This window comes from Phodopus roborovskii, unplaced genomic scaffold (genome assembly GCF_943737965.1).
Source record: "Phodopus roborovskii unplaced genomic scaffold, PHOROB, whole genome shotgun sequence".
NCBI lineage: Eukaryota > Metazoa > Chordata > Mammalia > Rodentia > Cricetidae > Phodopus > Phodopus roborovskii.
The window spans coordinates 39,237,446-39,258,318 of record NW_026126511.1 but is presented as its reverse complement, the minus strand read 5'-3'; the positions used below and the strand labels follow the sequence as shown (position 1 = coordinate 39,258,318).

The following is a 20,873-nucleotide window of genomic DNA, read 5'->3' as shown; positions in this document are numbered from 1 at the left end:
ATGATAAAAAAAAATCCTTAAAAAGAAATGTTTAAATTAAAAAACACTATTTTAATAAATTTAAAATATAGTAGGAATGAAGACACCCAATGTGGACGTCTGGCAGGCATACACACACACACACACACACACACACACACACACACAGGCAAAAAAAAAAAACACAAGCTGACTAGTTTTTATTTTCTCGTTTCTTTTATTAGTATATATTCCTTGTACAAAATAATGGGCATCACCACACTGTATATAAAAATCCTGTGCTTTGATCTTATTCAAACCTCCAGCCCTCTCTGTGGGCCCCTCCCCTTTCTCAAACAGTCCCCTCTACTTTCAAGTGATTTTTTAAAAAAGTCTAGATTCCAGATATGAGAGGAAAGCAAGCATTATTTATCTTTTTGAGCCAGATTTATTTTGCTTAATATGATCTCCAGTTCCACCCACTTTCCTGCAAATGACATCTTGTCCTTCTTGGTGGGTGGGTATGACACCATTGTGCGTATCTGTCACTTTTTAAAATCTACGGATGGATGCCTAAGCTGACTGACAACTTGGCTCTCATGAAAAGTGTTGCTATGAACGCAGGTGTGCGGTATTGCACACTCATGTGAACTCCTTGAAGTGTAAATCTGAGACGGGTACAGCTAGATCCATGCTAGTTCCAGTTCGTGGTTTTTAAATATTATTTTTATACAGTGTATATGTATGTAGCTATGCCTGAGTGTACATATGTGCTCCACAGTTCTGCAGGAGCCCGGGGAGGTCAAAAGAGGAGTTGGATACCCTGGAACTGTAATTACAAGACAGCTGTGAGCCACCATGGAATCTTGGGAACAAAACCTAGGTCCTCTCTTAACCACTGAGCCATCTCTCCAGCCCCCTATTTCTTGTTTTTTGAGGAACCTCCACAATGATTCCCATAGTGGCCACACTAATTTACATTCTGACCAACAGTGTGTGAATAAGGGTTCCCATTTCCCCAAAGCTCCCCAAGCATTTGCTGTTTGATTTCTTGTTCCATAAGAGGTCTCATTATGTAGCTTAAGCTGGCCCAAAATGTGCGGGTGTAGCCCAAGCTAGGCTCAAATGTATGAGCCTCCTGACACAGCCTCCCCGAGTGCAGAAATTACAGGCATGTGCCACCACACCAGGATTTTATTTACCAGTTTCTTTATCTGCTATTTGGTTACGTAAAGTTTTGCTAGACTCTTCCGGAATTCCTTATAAGTCACTTGATGTCAGATAAAGCTATCACAGGGAAAATGTAAGATTAACTAAATATGCACATGTATAGGACAACCTCGTGGTAAATCCTAGATAACAGATGGCAGTGCAGAGTCCCAGGGCAGAAAGGAGAAGTCAGATGAGCACTAGAGTCTGTCTCACTATTCTGGTGGTAGACCTGTAACGCACACACAGGAAAATCAGGAAAGTCCCTAAGAGCCACTCTCGTGAGCCAGTGCAGGAAGAAGCTTAAACCTGGGTAAAGCAGCACACTTCTGCTTTTCCTGAGGAGGAAACAGCCCAAGTCCAAGATGGGCAGCTGAAAACATAGCTAGTTCTCAACTCTATGTACAGGGTGCATGTCAATCAATGCACGCCTATACTAACATGTCATTTCCAAAATAGGCAAAGTAGAACATAAAAAACAGTAACTAATGGGGGCTAGAGGGATGGCTCAGCAGATAGGAGCACTTGTTACTCTTACAGAGAACCAGAGCTTGGTTTCCAGCTACCACACTGGGCTCAAGATGTCTTGTAACAATGCCTTCTACCGGCCTTCCTGGGCACCTGAACTTGCACTCACACACACACACACACACACACACACACACGTGTAATTAAATGTACTGAGATAAATGTGGTCTCTGTGAGGTGTGTGTATATACATACTCACGCAGGCACATATGTATGTTTGTGTTTGCAAGTGTAGAAGCCAGAGGACAACCCCAGGTACTATTCCACTCCATTCCTTTTTCAAGATACAGTCTCTCACTGGCCTGGAACTCACCAAGCAGCCTAGACTGTCTGGCCATGGAGCATCAGGAATCCAACGGACTGTCTTTGCCTCCCCAGAGCTGGGATAAAGACCACCACCCTACCAGGCCTTTTCTAACCCAGGATCTAGGAATCAAACTTGAGCCCTCACAAGTACTTCACCAATTGAGCCATCTCCCCAATCTCATCCTTTCAGGCACACACACACACACACACACACACACACACACACACTCATGAGCATGCGCATGCACACGCAAACACACAAGTAAAATACTCACCCTTCTAGTGCTGATGTAAGATGACATGGCAGCCATTTGATGGGACAAAGTGAGATGAGAGATAAAGGTACCCTGATGATGAGTTACACTACTTCATAATGGGTACCAGAACACAAGACTGCTATACTGCATCAGCTGACCAGATATCCAAAAGGACTACTCAGTGAGTAATAGTTTGGTAGCATAAAGAACATAAGTACATTTGGCAGAGGGGTGACTCATATGCTGGCCAGGAGGAAGTAGAAGGAAGTTTAATTCCATCATGCCCCTCAGAAAACTTCTGATTTGTTTATTTCTGGAATTTTCTGTTTAATAAGTTTGGATAACAGCTGACTAAAGATAATGGAAACCATGGAAGCAAAGTCACTATGAGGGAAGGCTACTATATCCAAAGAAGAAAAAAAGTGAAATACAAAATGCATGAGGAAATGACATAACTACATCTTGGAGTGGCATGTGATTAGTGAATTGTTCACTAAGAGGCTGGGGGAGGGGGTGCAGCTTGCTTTGGGCAGGCCAGGAACTGCACGGAATATGAATTGGTCATGCACAATTCCACGGGGCAGGGAAGGGTGGAGCCATGTGACTGACGACATGGGAAAGCAAAATAAAAACAGTCTAGAAGAGGCAAGGCAGGCCATCTATTGATGGTGCAACCTTGAATTGTCAACTGTTGCCTTCAGAGATAAGTAAGTTAAACCAAGCTAGACTGCTGCACCAGATCAGGCATACTGAAGCTGTGCGTCTCACCATACCACATAAGCACCAAAAATTCGGAAGAGTATCTGTGGAGAGCAGAACAGGGCAAACGTACAGTGTCCCCGGGTCTGCTGTCACATGGGTCGAGGCCACATGGGAAGCCAGGGGATTAGACAAGAGGAGACCAGTGATGACAACTCTTCAGAGCTAATGGGAGCTCCATGCCCAGGCCATCTCCTAGTCTCTCCAGGGCCCGTGCAGCAGAGGGAAGAAAGGAACCCTGCGGGAAAGGCCAGCCTCAAGAAAGACTCCCACGATCCACACTACCTACTCCAAAATGACCTAAAGCAGTCAAGGCTCCAAGTCAAGGAAGCTTGCCTGCCTCAGCCAAAATTATGTTGATTGCAAAATAATTATTTCTAATTAAGAAAAAAAGTCCAACACTGGGAAGCAGAAGCAGGGGGAATCACAATTGATGGCCAGTCTGGACCACATATCAAGTTCAAGGCTACAGAGAGAGCTCAAGGCTGGCCGAGCTACTTAGGGAGACCCTGTCTTAAGAAAGAGGGGAAGCAAGAAAAGAAGAGAGGAGGACAGAGGGACACGAGGAGGGGAAGAGGGGGAGACAGGGGGCAGGGAGGGGGGAGAACATGTCTGCTGTGAAAATCAGCATTGTTATTGTTTTTGTCTTTGCCCCACCCCCACCCCAGGTCTATACCCTCCTCATTTAGCCAGTATGGGAGAATACAGCTGAGGCAAACTGAGAACACACAGAGCTCTTATCAAATGATAAAATACATTTCCTGGCCCAGCAGTCAAGAACATTTGTTCCTACAGAAGACTCAAACTCATTTCCCAGGATCCACATGGTGTCTCACAACAATTCTAACTACAGTTCGAAGGACTGGACTCCTTTTTCTGACCTCCACGGGCACCAGGCACACACTTGGTACACAGACATATATTCTGTGTTTAAAAATATAAAACACAGAATCTCCCTTCTCTTCCAATCCCAGAATATGCCAAAGCAGTCCAATGGTCACAACTGTCAACTTTCTGTTCATGTAAACATCTCCCTTTGTTTTCAGTTGCTTCACGATTTCCAAGTGCATTATTTCTTCCTGCAGTGTGCGGAAGCAGGCCTCGGACTCTCAAAATCAGAGGAAGAATGACACAGGTGGACCTCAGGCTTCAGTCTACTCTGACAGACCCAGTTTTCCTAAACCAAGTCTAACTTAGAATTCTGACCTTTCCCCCCCTTTTCTTTCTTGCAGTCCGTTTTTGTTTTTATTTTGTTGAACAATTCCCATCACTTATAATTAAAAAGAAAACAAACAAACAAACAAAAACCTACCATAGGAAAGTTCTGGCACAAACAGAAACATCGGAGCTGGGGAGATGGTTCTGTCAGTAATGTGCCTGTCATGCAAGCTTGAGGACCAGAGCTCAGCTCCCCAACCCCCACTTAAAGACCTGGCAGCAGGAGGCCAGGGATTGAGCTCAGACTAAGTGAGTGACCTTTCTCAAAAGGTGGAGTGCTACAGAAGAAAGCAGGACACCCTCCTCCTTGGATGCCACATGCATGTCCATACTCAAATATGCACGAACACACGTGTACATACACACACACACACACACACACACACACACACACACACACACACGCACAAATGAACAGTTTTCCCACAACACAACAATAGCAACTGACAGGAGCTAGGCTCCCCATGAGCTGTGCTATCTTGCTAAATAAAGTACTCAGTTAGGGATTAAGATTTTATGGCTTTCAGACTGTTGTTGTTTTTGTTAGTATTATTTTTCAGGCGGGGCCTCGTTCTAGGGCCCAGGCTGACCTCAACCCCTGATAACAGGTGTGTGAGACCAGTCAGCTATTAAAAATTGTATAATATATTATGACTTTATAACTTGGCCACTGGTTACCACCAAATCCCTGTAATGCAAACCACTGACAGGGTCACGAAGGGTTTGTGAACGGCTAAGCTACCAAACCCAAGGGTAGGACCTCTCTAAAACGAAATACAATGTTCCACAGTGATGGGAGAGGTCATTCTGTATGTTTCTCATACTGGTTAATAATAAAGCACTGTTGGCCAATAGGAAAGGAAGATAGGAGGGACTAGGAGACAAGGAGGAAATAGGAAGTAATAAAGAGGAGTCAAGATGGAGAGTCTGGAGAAAGCAGAATGCTGGCCGGCTCCCCGGTAAGAGAAATACATAGATCAACAGAAATGGGTTAATAATTAAGGCAGAGCTAGCCGATAAGAAACAAGTAACCGGGCCAACAGTATTGTATCAAATACAGAGTCTCTATGTATTATTTGGGATGGGTGGCACGGCAGCAGGACAAGACCGGGCGGCGGCAGGCGGAAAACCCATACTCGTTACACCACAGAGCCACATAAAATGTTAAAATGGGTAAGCAGCTCAAGAGTGTGTCTTAACTGATGCAGTCACTTCTGCCATTGAATTCACTGAGTCTCTGCAGAAGCATGGGGGGGGGGAGGTCAACAACAGAGACAGGAACAGGAAGTAAACACTGCTCGAAGGGTTTTATATGAAAGACTCTTGCTATATATGGAAGACAGGACATGGGGATAGAAAAGCACACTTGAAAGGGGGTAAATTTCAGTTTGATCAAGCAACGATCAAGATGAGCACAGTAGAGAAGTCTCGGCAAGCAAGGAATGGACTCCAAAAGGCGTCTATCTAACCTTTCAATAGTGACAGCACAGAATCACTAACCAATAAGGTAGAAAAGTTTACCTTGCTTCAGCAACTCAGAAATTCTCTTAGGCAACACTTGAAAAGTCTCCAATGGCTGAATGTGATGGAAATGTTGACCTATCATGAACCAGCAAAAAATTAAAGAAAATGTTATGAGGACTCACAAAATCTCCAACAGATTCAGTTCAAAGGCCAAGATTATCAGCGCTGGACTGTTCCTTGATGGCATCCAGGTCTGTACTCATATGTTATTATTTTGGAAGCATGTGTATGCCACCGGCTCTTCAATAAAGCAGGCTAACATGCATGTTGGTAGAGACCTTTTGGCCATACCACAGGGAAGAGCACATGTGGGTGTGATTCAGATCCCCCATGTGAACTGAATCACAGTGCATTAAACACTCTAAGAGCACAGGTCCTCTGTGCCTTGACGAGGAAGGAATTAATCAGCAGCAGTAGAAACTATGAACAGGAAGAGAAAGGCTATAGCTAGTGGCCCCTGAATGGGTGCCTACACAAACAATGAACAAACACATTAAGATGACTCCATGAGCACAGGGGAATATTTAACAGAAAGCGGACAATTTAACAGTCGCTACGCCACCAACCAATCAACCCTAATTAAATTCAGGGGAGTCACACACAAAAAGTCATGGGACTAGAAGGGGGACTCATTGGCAAGGAGGGGGTCCAGCCAGAGCTCACAGAATCTGCCTGCCTCTGCCTCCTGAGTGGTGGGCTTAAAAGTGTGAACCACCACACCTGCCATAAGAACACAAGTTTTAAGAAAACACATGCGGCCAGACGCTTGAAAGAAAAAGAAAATGGGATTTCAAATGCTTCACTATATTTAACAGTGGAAAATCTTCATGGCCAAATTTATGGGACAGAGCATGTTATCAAAAACAGATTTCATTATCAAGCTCTGTATGGATTCCAATGGCTCTGTGGCTACGGGGTGGGAGTGGGATTAGACAAGTCATCCTGTAGCAGATAGGCCTGCCCGCGGGGCCTTGAATCTTCAGACACTGAAGAGAGCTAGGGTCAAGCAGGAGAGGATGGCAGCCCCACCAGATGACAAAGCCCAGGCCTCAGCGGTTTCCCAGAGTCCACAAACAACAGAGCCCAAAGGCTCTGTGACTGACTCCCACTGTTGGGTAGGAGCAGGGTGTAACCAGGGGGCAGGCCTAAATACTGTCTCCTCTTTTAATGACAGGTTCTTCCTCCCCATCCTAGATTCCAACCATGGGCACATTCACCCTGCATGGGCATCCTACCTCTGTGGCAGAAGCCTTCTAACCTCTGAAGGCCACATACAGTGCCTGGTGCTGTCTGGGTCTTCACTTGGCCTGTGGGGCTCCGGTGCCTTCCTGCAACTTCTACCTTGCTTTTCGCACCATACATTTCCCAGCTCCACTCCCCACTCAAACACAGAATTACACTTTGGGAGGGGCGTGGGGGGGAACAGCACAATGCTAGAGCACTGGCGTAGAATGCTCCAGGCCCTGAACCGTTCATTCAACCTAGTGTCTTATACATGCTGGCAACACCCTTCCACCTAGTGATAGCCTAAGCCCTTTTTACTTTCAGTTTTGAGACAAGACCTTACTAAGTTCCCAGGGGCTGGTCTTAAACTCACATTGCAGATCAGGCACCTGGCATATCTCTGGGTAGCTGGGGTCACAAGCCAGTTCCATCAGGCCCAGCCTTAATGAGTATTTTCATGACATGTGGCTAGACAGACAAGCTCTCCATTTCCCATTTAGTCTTTGTAAGACACTGATAATGACAGACTCTGTCACTCAGTCACACTACTAACCCCCCCCCCCAAGGTATGGTCTAATGTAGCTCAAATTCTCTATGTATCAATTGATGACTACAAATTCCCCATCTTCCTCCACCCCTCAAGCACAGGCGTTACAGCCACATGCCACCAGGCCTGGCTAAACAATACCAGTTTTCAAGGAGTGTTTCTTAGTCCTGTGTAAGGGTTTTCTTTTCACTTTCTAGAGCCTCGTGCAGCCAGTCACAATCAGATTTCTTTCCTTTTCTTTGCAATCCACTTTACATCAGTCATAAACGTAAGCTTTTGAACGTCTCCATCTGAACTCATGTTATGGGATAAATCAACTCTAGCGGGAATGGAGTGCTACACTGGCATGCCTTTGTGTATTTCTTCTTATCGGGTCCAGTTTTGTGCTTCCGTTTATACTTGTGAATCGGGTCATTATGTGCTCTTGTTATGAGCAACCTCAAGCCCATGTGAATCAGCCTGTGTGTTTAGAAACAAAGATATTGCATGCAACCAAAAAAAAAAAAAAAAAAAAAAAAAAACAAACCCTCTTACTCATCTTGCAAGATAAACCATTTGTTTTGTTTTGTTTATCTCCCAATCCCTTCCTCAAACCAGAGCGGAAACTTCATAGGAATGAGTGAAGGGATGAATGTCTGTGGAATAAACCCAGAAAGCCTAGAAAATTCTATGCCTATCCACTGCGGCCCTCTATCCTGTGGAGAGGGTCAGAACGCAAACACTAGGGAGGAGCCATCTGGTTTCAAAGCACTGGTCCATGTCTCAGAAGAGGTAAGATTCTGAGCAAGTGACCTGCTTTCTTCCCAGTGAATCTCTCCACCTGAAAATGAGGTTCCAAGAGCTCCTGATACAAAGATTTTCACAGTTGTCAGTTCTAACCGGGCCTGGACACCTGTGACACTGTCTCCATCCCCCTTCTCGGTAAGCCTACTGAAAGACTTCCTGCCACCACACAACAAATCTTACTTTGATTGAAATTGAAGTAAATGAACAGCCTCAAAGTGAGAGCACACTTGTTTCTGTTTGGTTTGGTTTTATATTTTGTATTAGTGAAGTGCATGCATTTGGTTGACAGGGGTCTAGACTTCCACTGAGCAGCTCAAGGGCGCTGGTCTCTGAGTTTACATCTCTATTCAGTTACACACTGCATCGCCCAAGCTTGCAGCCCTGTCTGCAGAGGCCAAAAGCTACATTTTACAAGGCACAAACCAAATGGCCTGTGATACATTAACTTAAAAGAGAGAGGGGCTTTCTATACTTCCCACTACAAAAAAAATATGAAAAGATTTTAAAGATCTTCATATTAACATCCTTAGATATTCTGCTTAAGCCCAGGAGAAATCACTAGCTGCATGGAATTTATTATTACCTAATGTTCATCAACTCCCTGAACTCCTTATGTGCAGGAAATGTCAACACCACCCACAGAATGTCTTTATTTTGGTTTGTTGCTCTCACAAGTAAAGAATAAGGCTCAATTATCTATATTCTTTGGGGGTGTGAGGGCATGGGGGGGATGAGAAATGAGTCAAGGGCCTTGCCCTGCAACCCAGGCTGGCCTGGAACTCACTGTAAGTCCAGACTGACCTCCACCTCCTGGGATCACAGGTATAGCCCCAATGGCCAGCCTAAGTGTTTCTGGAGAACAGAGAGGAATGTGTGTGTTTACCCTCAGCTTTTGACCTGAGTCAAAGAAAATAATCCTTAACACGAGTGAGTATTAAACTTACATAAAACAACCGACTCTTTAACTGCCTTACCCCCCCCCCTTCATTATATTGCCTTAAGTGCTTACAAACTTAGCTGTCTGTCACCCTTTTGCCTCTTCTGTCCCAGAAATAACATTGCTTTAGGCTGAGGAATTAACATGAAGCCTCTTAATTCTAACTAGCTAGGACTTAGGAGTGTTAAACATATGTGAAGCTCCTAATTAAACACCTGCAAGATCCACAGCTGTACAGAACCATGGAAAACAGAAAGGACCCTTTATAAGCAGTGGCCACCCAAAGAGACTGTAAATGAAAGATGCACATGGGCCACCACCACCCCACCACACGTACCCCAATACTTTTGCACTGGTATTCTCAAAGAAATGCCAGCACAGCCTATGTGCCAACTTCACCCAACATTGGGAGTAACCATCAGCAATACCAAAACGTTGGAACAACTCTAAGCCTGGTACGAAGCTGCACAAAGGTGTTGATATTGGCCGTGCTAGCTCTACTTCCTGCAATACACAACCATTCTAACTATGGCAGATGGAAGGAGAAGGTAGGGTGTCTTTTTTTTTTTTTTTTTTTTTTAGGTTAATGATTCAGGAGACTCTTAGAATAACTTCTGCTTGAGAAGCTGTAACCATAAGTTCCTATCAAGCGCCTCTCCAGCTGTTGGGAACTAAGTTCTGGAATTTCCCCTCTGCTTGCCCATTCCTGACAACCCACAAGTCCAAATATCACCGTTTAATGACCCCAGAGGAGTGCTTCTAGCCTCCAATGAATTCAGAACTCCTTCTAAATCTTCACTAGGCCTCCAGATAAATGTTTATGGAATTAACGAGAAACCTGGCCTCCAATAGCCACAGCTGGCTCCCCAGCTCCGCCCCCTCGTCTTCCTTCATAAGAGGACACTGAAAGACCCTGATAGGAGAGTCTAGTAATCCAGAGCCCTAGAGACCTGATGCACTTCGCAAGACGCAGTGACAATCGTGAGATCTAGGCAATAGCTCAAAAATGGGGCACCCACTGCCCCGGGAAACGCTAGGCACTAGCCGGGGTACAAACCGTCCCGCAGAGAACGGAACCGGATGGTCGGAAACCAAGTCAGATCTGCACGGATCCCAGGGCCCCAAGCCTCTTCCACCACCCTCCTTCCTGTTTATGGATCCGCTCCACAACTCCGACTACCAAAGGGAAAGCAGACATCTCCGAAATATGTCAACACATGACACAACTTGAAGAAGCCGGCTGCTCTTTGGCGCGAGTTACAACTTGCCGGCCTCACACGGGCAAACAGGCTCACTTTAATTACTTTTCATTCACTACGCTGTGCTTCCCTTGCAGGGCCCCCGCAAAGGACGGGTTAGTGAGAACCAGGGAGCCCCGGTGGAGGGAACCGAAATGTGTGGGCGGAGAGCCAGACGCCAGGCTCTGCTCGCACAGGCGCAGAACCAAGGCTGGCACCGCCTCTCCGGCTGCAGCAAGCCACGGTCGCGCGGCGCGGTGGCTGGGGCCACGACACTGCGCGGAGGGGACAGGGCTAGCCGAGGGCCGGCCGGCCACCTTTGTCTGGGCTTCCCCACCCACCGGGACGCAGGAATCTTCCATGGAGAGGTCCGTGACCTGCTTCATGTTCCGGACTAGCTCGCGGTCGCCAGTTATCTCCCACTTCCCGCGCGCCAGACACCGCTGGCGGGCGCATCCCTGCTCTCCTGCACCACGGTCACGGGTCGACGGGCCAGACGGGTCACCGTGCCCGTTGCCACCATCGCGCCCGTTGCAGAAACCGCTCCTGCCGAGCCAGTCTAGCAGCACACTCGGGCCCGGCGGGGAGGTGCGACGGTCCCGCACACGCGTGGCCAGCCCGACCCTGTCTCACCTGCCTGAACCGTGTCCGAGAGATCGTGCCCCGGGGCTGCCGTCCGGGGAAACTCCTTCAGCTTCCTTGCGCTCAGGTTCAAGCCCCCAGAATTGGCTGCCTCCTCCAGCGCGCGCTCCAGCCCACGGTTCAAGGGCAGGTTGAAGCCCGCGCCTCCCGCGCCTCCGTGGTGCTGGTGGAGGTGCGGGTGCAGAGCGGTGGCCGAGAGGGCGGGCGTGAAAGCTTGGGGTTCGCTTCCCGGCGTCGCCATCTTCTCCCGGTCCCCCGCCCCGCTCCTGCGCGGGGGTCACAGGTTTCCCCGGCAGCCCAGAGTCCCCACTGCGCTCCCTCACAAGCCGCGGGACGGCAGGAGGGGCGGCCGGAGGCGCAGACCTAGAGGCAACCGCTCAATAGCAAAGGTTTCCAGCCCGGGAAGCCGAGGGCTGTGGCGAGGGCGGCGGCGGCGCGCATGTGTCTGCTCGCGCCCGCTCCCGCGCCCTCGTCCGCGCCCCCGCCCGCCGCTCCTCCTCCGCGGCTTCTCCGCGCTCCTCCCCCGACGCTGGCAGCAACTGGATGCGCGTTCTGGGTGACTTTCACTCCGGCCCCTCCGGTTTACATCAAAGTCTCCCTGTTTCTTGTTTTGTTTTTGGTTTTCGAAGCCATTTGGGAAAGCCGGGGCGAGGCAAGATATGCGATCTGAAATCCAAGGTGATAGGGAGGAGAGTAGTAGTTCTGGCTAATTGAGCCCGGGTTCCCCCAAAGGCAGTTTTTCCACTGTGGATTTACCCTTGCTGATGCCGTCTGGCATTTAGGTACTTACCTAAATTCTCGCACTGAATCCAGGAAGTCTGTGAGTGGAAAAATTGCTTTCTTCAATTGACAGAAGAAGTTAGGAAACTGAGCCCGAGATCACCCCTGCAAAAATGGGAGGGAATTCGAACTCGCAGCCCACAGTCACCTAGTTTTGCACCTTCACTGCAGACTACAGGAACCAGACAAGTGCAAGTAGACAAACCTAGAGAATGGACTTTGAGAAAGGATGATTTCTAAGATAAAACACATTATCATATGAGGGAGAAGACTAATCAAGACCCAAATTAGTACCCTAAGATTTAAAAAGCCAAAGACCTAACGTGACAAAACGTAGGTCTAGAAGGTATGAGATGTCCAATGTAACCTTCTCCTTGTCCATGTGGGGCATAGGAACTAACATGTCTGCTTGCAAACCAATGTTCTGCTATGGGTGGCCCACCAGAGCATGCCTGCCATGGAAGGGTCAGAGGACTCGTGTCACCTCGAAGCCACCCAGCCAAAGGACTAATAATGCCCCCACGCCTTGAGAGCCAGTTTCCTGGGACTTCACCCAAGGCTTGACAGTCTCTGTGGAGTGACTTGACTTGGGCAAATGAGGCTGGAGTGACATGTGGACATGATACAACATTATACATACAGTAATGCTACCTGTGACAGTTTAGGCATCAGCGTGGAACTAGTCACTTCATGGGCTCAGCACTAAAAGTATGGCATGATCTACGTCACTTGCATGGACTTCACTAAAGGGCTAGCCTTAATTCCTGAGATTCCAAACTGAGAGTAAATCATACTCATCCTCCCTGAAGAAACAGGCGCCACCTACTGGTGTGCCCCTATCCTGCTGTGTCAGACTCCTGCCTTGGGTCTTCCGAGGCTTTTAAAAGTAGGCAACAAGCTTCGTATTTTCACCCTGTTCTGTGGGCTGTCTCTTCGCTCTGTTGCTTCCTTTGTGGGAGAGAAACATTTTAATTTCCTTCAATCTTGCTTGTCAGTTCTTACACTAACTTCCCGTGGGCTTAGGGCTCTTTTCAGAAAATTCTTCCCTCCTATATCATGAAAGGTTTTCTTCTGACCGTTTCTAGTTTGTGCCCCTTACATTTAGGGCTTTGCTACATTTTGAATTGGTTTTGTGGTAGGGTGAGAGACAGAGATCAAGTTTAATCCTCCCACATGTAGAATCCAGTTTTCCCAGCACCATGAGGTGGAGACTGTCTCTTGTTCAGTGTGTGCACGGATTCATTTCTCAGTCTTCTGTTCCTTTGACTTACATGTTTTTGTGGCAACACCACGCTGTTTCTCTTCCTGTGGCTCTGTGGCCCTTAGAATCATGTATTGTGATTCCTCCAGCATTACCTTTTTATTCCAGATTGCTTTGACTATTCAGCATCTTTGGAAATTTAGGTTGTTAATGGCTAGGATGTTAAAAAAAATGCAAAAAAAATTTAAAAAGGAATGCAAAGAGCAAAGAACCCAATCCACTAAACAAGTGGGGGCCAACAGAATGAACAGACACTTCTCAAAAGTACAAACTCACTTTCTATTGCTGTGATAAACACCACAATGAAAAGCAGCATAGGGAGAAATAACCCATTCCAGCTTACAGCTTACCCACCACGAAGGGAGGTCAGAGAGCAGGAACCTAGAGGCAAGCTGAAGCAGAGGCCATGGAGGAACACTTCTTATGGCTTACCCCTCACGGCTTGCTCATCCTTCCTCACACAACCCACGACTGCCTGCCTAGACATGGCACCGAGTACAATGGGCTGGGCCCATCTACATCAATTATCAATCCAAGAAATGTCCCCACAGACTTACCTACAGGCCAATCGAGGTTCTCTCTTCCCAAATGACTCTAGCTTGTGTCAACTTGACAAAGGGGAAAAAACAAACAAACAAACAAACAAAAAACCCTAACCAGCACATACACTAATGAAAGGGTCCAAAGGAACTTTGAAATTACTTAAAATAAACGAACACTTATTTACATCATGTAAACATTTGTGGACCCTTCCCACTTTCCCTGGTCCTTAGTAGACTTTTGCCTAAAATCTACAAGATTGGGGGTAGGGTGCGGAAGACTCTGTTTTCCCCAACAGACTACAAACCCAGTTCAGAACAAGAATCCACCCACCACACTGGGCATAAGTAACTTCTTTTAAGCAAACAGGCAAAAATCCAGTCCTTCCTTAAGGGAAACAATGATGATGAGTCTATGCTTTGTTGTGAATAAGCCCTCAACTCCTCTGGACACACCGCCCCTTGCTCATTGCAGCCTCTTTTGTCTCATGCAGATTTCTACTGTGCAAACTCTGTGGCATTGGCACCAAGTCCTCAAAGAATCTCTGTCCTTCCTGGCATCTCAAAATCTACAGCATTCTGCATGAGATGGGTGCATGGTGCATTGTAACAGGTTGCTGTTTGCTGGTACATCTCCAAAGTTTTCCAAAGTTTTAAATGAATTTTCTGCTCAAAGAAGTCTTTCCTTCAAGTTGAGGGGAACACTTGACTCTTGGAACTAAGCTCGAATGCTTATAAAAACCGGAAATGTAGCCAGTCCTTCCATGTGCCTTCAGCTGCTTCACTCTTTCCCCAAAAGCATGGGCGTGTCTCCTTTGTTCAATACCCCGTTTATTTCTCCTGAAAGTAGAGCCCTCTCCTTTCCCCTCCTGTCTCTGCACATATAATAGTCCGTTAGGAATGGCCACGTGATTGCATCTGGCCATTGCTGTTTCGTTGGCAAATGGACTCACGGCAATGTTGAGGAGTACCCAGAGCATCCTGACTGAGTCTGTGCCCAGGCTCTGGCGTTTCAAGGTTTCACCTTTGGCTTCTATGAACTGTCTATAGTAAACAGCAGGCCCTTCCTATCTCCAAACCTGGCATCTCCCAGTGTTGCATCCTCATTATATAACTAACCATGAACTAAAGACTTGTGTGTGTGTGTGTGTGTGTGCGTGTGTGTGTATCATGTACAGATTATTTTCCTAGTCATCCTTCCTGAAACAATATACTATAGGGAACTAGCATACATTAGCCCAGGTATTACAGGAGGTCTAGAGAGCATTTACAGTATGTGGGAAGGGGATGCCAAATTTAGGACTCCAGCATCTCCAGGGCTCCTTATCCACAGTGAGGTCCTATACTCAATCTCCCTCAGGACCACTATATTTATAATATGCTATGTAGTGAACATCACTGAGAATTTTCTCTGCCTGTGCTTCATGGTCCCTTCTGCCTAAAGGAACTGGATAAGAGGAAGCCTGATACCAAACCAGCCATCCATGGCTGACTGAACATTCAATCAAAAACACATGCAGACCACCATCAATAAGAACAAGCATGTGGCCCCACGGTCAGCAGAATCTGGCCTTATTTACACTTATTTACTTCGCTGTTCTCTAACCTCTTCTGCCTTCGCTTCTTCTTTCCTCAATAAAATTAGCCAGAATGTCCCCCAACGAGCGCCGCCCTTTTCTGGCCACTCCCATTGCATGGTCTCAGTGCTAAAGTATTCTTTTTGTAATATATCTGTAAATATTTGTCAGTAAATTATCTGTAAGTGATCAGGGCATGTTGTATTCATTAGCTTTCCAGAGCAGGGATTGGCCTTTTGTTTTCATCCAGTGCCTGGATGAGTCAATAAATCATGTTGTCTGACTGAGATCTTTCGAGTTTTGCAATGTAGCTAAAACTATCAGCATGGATTTCTCCAAAGAATATAAATGTTACTCTCTTGGACATGTTTCAGACATTTTTCAAGTGTTCCAGAACACCAGTCTATGAATCAGTGACAAAATGACCCTAATAAAATGAGAAAGATTAGGACAAGTTTGGTGAATTTTTTTTTTACAGAAAATTAGATGTAGTGGATTTTAAGAATTCTGTATAGTCTTAAGACTGTGCCTTTCCTACTTTTTTCTGACAGAAGAAAAAAAAAGAAAAAGAAACAGTGATAATTACTTTTAACATTAATATCCCCTTTTGAGAAAAGCCAGAAGTAGACTGCCAAGATGAGCTCACGGTTCTTCTCATGTTACTGGGTTATGCGATCCAAAGGCCAAGAACTACTCTCGGAGGCTCACTTACTCTGTTCTGGCTTGCTTTGAAGTCAACTCCTGATCCCCTGTCTTTACCCAAAGTGTTGGGATTTTGAGTGCTCCTACCATATCTGCTTTATGAGGTGTCTGAGATTGAGCCCAAGGCTCTGTGCTTCCTAGGTAAGCACTCTTCCGGAGCTAGACCCCCAGTCTCTTGGCTCTCCTAAAAGGAAGTTAGTCCCGTGCTCTCCTTGCCGGCCCTCAGGCCTTCTCTCCAGCTTTGCCCACATCTGCAACCTGATGCAATGCCCACACACCCTGTTTGGATCTTGGCTGCTGCCACTCTTCTGTGTTCTAGGCTTTTGTATTTAGGGAATTACCTCAAGCCTGAGAAGAAGCTGTCTGCCTTAGGATTTTAAATCTGTCACAGCTAACTATTGCCTTTTCCTCTCTGTCAACTTCCTTTTCTCTCCCTGCCCCAAATCTCACATGGAAACCCTCAGCCCCTTGGTAGGCACGTGCTCTCCTCTTTCTAGCTCTGCTCTGCCCCTATCTCCTTATTCTCCATCAGACTGAACAAGAGTGCTAGCTCCTAGAACAGAGAGACTTCACCCATATCCTCTTTTCCATAGCAACATCAACTAAATAACCTGCATCATGGTATGATGGCCTGCGCCGTTAATCCCAGCACTCAGGAGGAAAAGGCAGGTGGATCTCTGTAAGTTCAAGGCCAGCCTGGTCTATATAGTGAGCTGCCAAAACTACATAAGAACTACATAGTGAGAGCCTGCCAAAATAAAAATTAAAGAAAGAAAGAAAGAGAAAGAAAGAAAGGAAGGAAGGAAGGAAGGAAGGAAGGAAGAAAGAAAGGAAGAAAGAAAGGAAGGAAGAGGAAACTACAGAATCTGGGCCAAAGGTTTTCTTCTCTTCCTTCCTTTCTTTCTTTTTCCTTTTTTTATTTAAATTTGAAACGAAGTTGTTTTACATGTCAATCCCAGTTCCCTCACTCTCCCATCCTCCCCTATCACCCCCACCAAACCCCTGCCCATCCCCTTTCTGCTCCCCAGGGAGGGTGAGACCTTCCATGGGGAGTCTATAAAGTCTACCATATCATTTGGGGCAGGGTCTAGGCCCTCCCCCATGTGTCTAGGCTGAGAGTATCCATCTATGTGGAATGGGCTCCCAAAGTCCATTCATACACTAGGAATAAATACTGATCCACTACCAGAGGCCCCATAGACTGCCCAGTCCTCCTAACACCCACATTCAGGGGGGCTGAGTTGGTCCTATGCTGATTTCCCAGCTATCAGACCAAAAGTTTTCATTGCAAGATTTTCATCTCCTGGAACCACTTTCAGAATGACAATGGAAGGTCCTGTGTGGTAAAACACATACTTCAGTCTTCATCTGTCATCACAGATATCCTTGAACTCATATTGAATGTCAATTTGTATGCTCTTTAAGAAACTCTTAGCTCTCAAACTCAAGACAAATGGCTAACTGAGCTACCTATTTAACATATCAAAATGGACACTGACTACCAATTTCTCAGAAACTACCTGTTACAGGGACATCCAGGCTGACATACCCAGCCCTTACAGGGACATCCACACTGGCATAGCCCACCCTCTACCCAGGACCTGGGCTGGGCCCCTTACCCCCTGTTCCTCTTCTCTATGTAATCCAGCCATTTTAATCTATGCACTGATCTCCTGGCTCGCTCCTGCCCCCTCTCTCTCTTTATTCTGTCTCTCTCTGTGTGTCTCTCTGTCTGTCTGTCTCTCTCTCTCTTCCTCTCCTCAGCCTCCTCTCTCTCCTCTTATTGCTGGGTTCATTCTAAGCCCTTCCAGACGCCCTGCCTGTGCTCTCCCTCATATCTACGGTAACCCTTCCCCTCCCCCTCAACACATATCTATGGTCAGTCATGTCCTCAGTTCAGATTTTTCATTCAGAAATGATTAGTTTAAAATTACATATGAAATGTCATGGTCGATTGTATAGCAGAGAGAGCACTCTGACCTAGAACTTGAAGAGCTGATAGAATTGTGAAAGAAGCACAGATAATGTACTTTGGACTACTCCAGGATAAGACGGTGGCTATAACAAAAAGAATAACTTGGAAATAATGAGATTGAGATCTCTTTGTGTAAAATTTAGGAGCTGGACATATGTCACTGTTGGGGAAGCAGAGACAAGAAAATCACAGTAAATCTGAGCCAGCCTGCTCTATGAAGCAAGTTCCAGGTCAGCCAGGGTTTCTCAGTGATACTCCATCTCAAAAATGAAAAAAAAAAAAAATAGAAAGCTTTGCAGTGGAATGATGTCAGGTTAGCAACAGCTGACCCTTTGCTTCTTAGGAGAGGTTAGTTGTAACCTAGCCAGAGGAAGTCAATGGATAACAAGGACTCAGTGGCAGAGCGCTTGCCTGGCACATTGGGGCTCTGAGTTCAATCCCCAGCATGGCATAGAGGATGGATGGATGTATGGATGGGTGGGTGGGTGGGTGGGTGGATGGAAGATAGATAGATAGATATTTGACAATAAGGTGCCAAATAAGAGGTCTTGAGCTTAACAAGATACTTTTGAAAAATGTATTTTCAATCAGCCTTATATGGCCCAGGCTAGCCTAGAATGCCTCTTTCTAAATGCCAAGAATATGCCTCACCATGCTGGGATCATTAAAAGAATTTCGTAAGTACTTTGCCTTTTATTTTTAATTGCTTATTTTTAGTTTTATTGAGACAGTGTCCCATCATTCCTCTAGTTGGCTGAACTCACTGTACAAGTCCAGGGTGGCCTTGAACTTGCAATTCTCCCTGACTACCTCAACTTCCCAAATGTTGGAGTTGCAGATGGATGTCACCATGCCTCACTTGTACCTAGCTTTTTAAGTATACAAATATAAATGTTAGTTAATGGATTAATAACAGTGCACATGTAATTGATTTACTTCTGTGTTTCACCTAGTCATTGTATCGTATCATATAATATGGGTTTACTGTGCTATTGCTTTGTAATATGATGAATGCATATATTAAGGGAACTGGTAATTTGACTATAGGTAGCTGAACTTGCATGGATAAACTAAAGTAGCTTAACGCAGTGTGTGTCCCTATGGCTGTAGTTCTTCAGGCTGCTGGTAGACATTATGCATAAAGGGTACTATTGCGAAAAACTAACATGGTAGAGAGTTGGGATATTGCTCAGTGGCAGAGCACTTACTCATGTGGGAGGCCCTGGCTTCAATCCCCAGTATTACAAAACCGACAAGCAAACTGCACTATTTAGGCAGGCATGGCAGCTCATGCTTGCAATTCCAGCATTTGGGAGATGAAGACAGAAGGATCAGGAGTTCCGAGTTAATCTCGATTACATTGTAATTTGAAGGCCAGCTAGGGCAACACAAGACCCCCATCTATAGCAAACAAACACAAAAATTAAGAAGTGATTTTTACTAAGGACTTCTCAGAGCCTGGAGTGCACTACTATACTTCATGAACATGCAAGAAGGAAAGCAGTTTCCTGGAACATTTTCTCATATATGCTTCATGAGAATTAATCTAGACTTGCAACACTTCCCTGCAGTCATACTACAAGAACCCATAGTCTGGGGCAAACCCCAGTAGAACCATCAGAATTGCTACCCAACCAGTGCTTTATGTGACAGGTGTTACTAGGGAAGTGTGTCCTCAGGGTGTATCACTGCAGCCTGTGTCGGGTGAATTCTAAAAGAAATTCAAAGCTTCTTATTTTTAAGGTAGTCTGCATCTAACTAGGGCATTGGTGTATGTCCCTCAGAGAGAGCTTTCAAGAGTGGGATGTCATTACAGGGATGCTTTCCAAACCCAAGGCTCTCATTAGTGACTAGTCAGATGCTTGCAGAGTGGCAATCTCTCTGGGCTTGACTGGGTGTGTACCTCTGGCCACAGTACCTTTAGCATCCTAAGCCCAATGATGTTGGTGTGGCTTATATCATACACTAGGTATCTAGAACCTCCAGTCAGGAATGGTGGCTCATGTCTATTATCTCAGCAGTCAAGAAACTGAGACAGAAGATGGGAATTTGAGGCTGACCAGTGCTACATACTGGGTTCCATGCCAGCCTAGGGTACAAAGTAAGACTTTGTCACAAAGTGAAAAAGAAAAAAGGAGAAGAAAAAGCATCCCAGAGCACCAGGAAACATAGCTGAAAATCCATGTGCTTAAGTAACAAATTAGACATTTCAGGGGTCAAGAGTCTAAATAAACAGAGAGAGAGTTTAATTCCCAGCAACCACATGGTGGCTCAGATGGGATCTTATTCCCTCTTCTGGTGTCAAGGTATGCACACAGATCAAGCACTCATATACATAAAAGAAATAAATAGATCTTAAAAACAACAACAACAATATACAGTTTGAAGGCTGAGGAGATGGTTCAGTGGCTAAGGAAGCATGCACCACACAAGCATGCCGATCTGGTACCCAGAACCCATGGAAAGCCAGATTCAGTGGCACTAGTCTTTGTGGTCCTACAAAGAGATGATGTTCATCCTACCAGGGGAGAATGAGACCACTACTACAATTTTTGAGCCAAATTTGAAGCAAGCTTCATTAAATAGTAGCCAGGAAGATGGACACTGGCCAGGTCCATACTAGCGATTTCCAGAGAATGGCAGTGAATTACCTCAGTCAGGGTCTTATAAAGACCTACAAGGTTACATACTTCTGTCCTTCATCCAATCATGGGCAAGTATTCATCCTGACTTATTTTCTGCCTATATAGATCCCGCCTATGTGTGATCAAGCAATCCTGTACAGTTGGAACAACCAACCTTGTTTACAGAAGTGAAAACACATGGCTTCTTATCTCACTTGAACAACAGCCCCCAGCATTGCAGGAAGTTATCTGTCCTTGGGCAAGTGAGGAGGAGGCTCACAT

At 45.9% G+C, this 20,873-nt stretch overlaps 1 protein-coding gene across 1 annotated transcript in view; it reads right to left on the bottom strand.

Moving 5' to 3' along the window:
* The window catches only part of Lrch1 (leucine rich repeats and calponin homology domain containing 1), a 178,178-nt gene extending 166,579 nt beyond the window's left edge, over positions 1-11,599 (bottom strand). Inside the window, exon 1 of the mRNA XM_051195379.1 lies at positions 11,125-11,599. Within this exon, the coding sequence (XP_051051336.1) occupies positions 11,125-11,374 (250 nt within the window). The 5' untranslated portion in view covers positions 11,375-11,599. The remainder of the gene's footprint in view (positions 1-11,124) is intronic.
* Between the last annotated feature and the right edge of the window lie 9,274 nt (positions 11,600-20,873).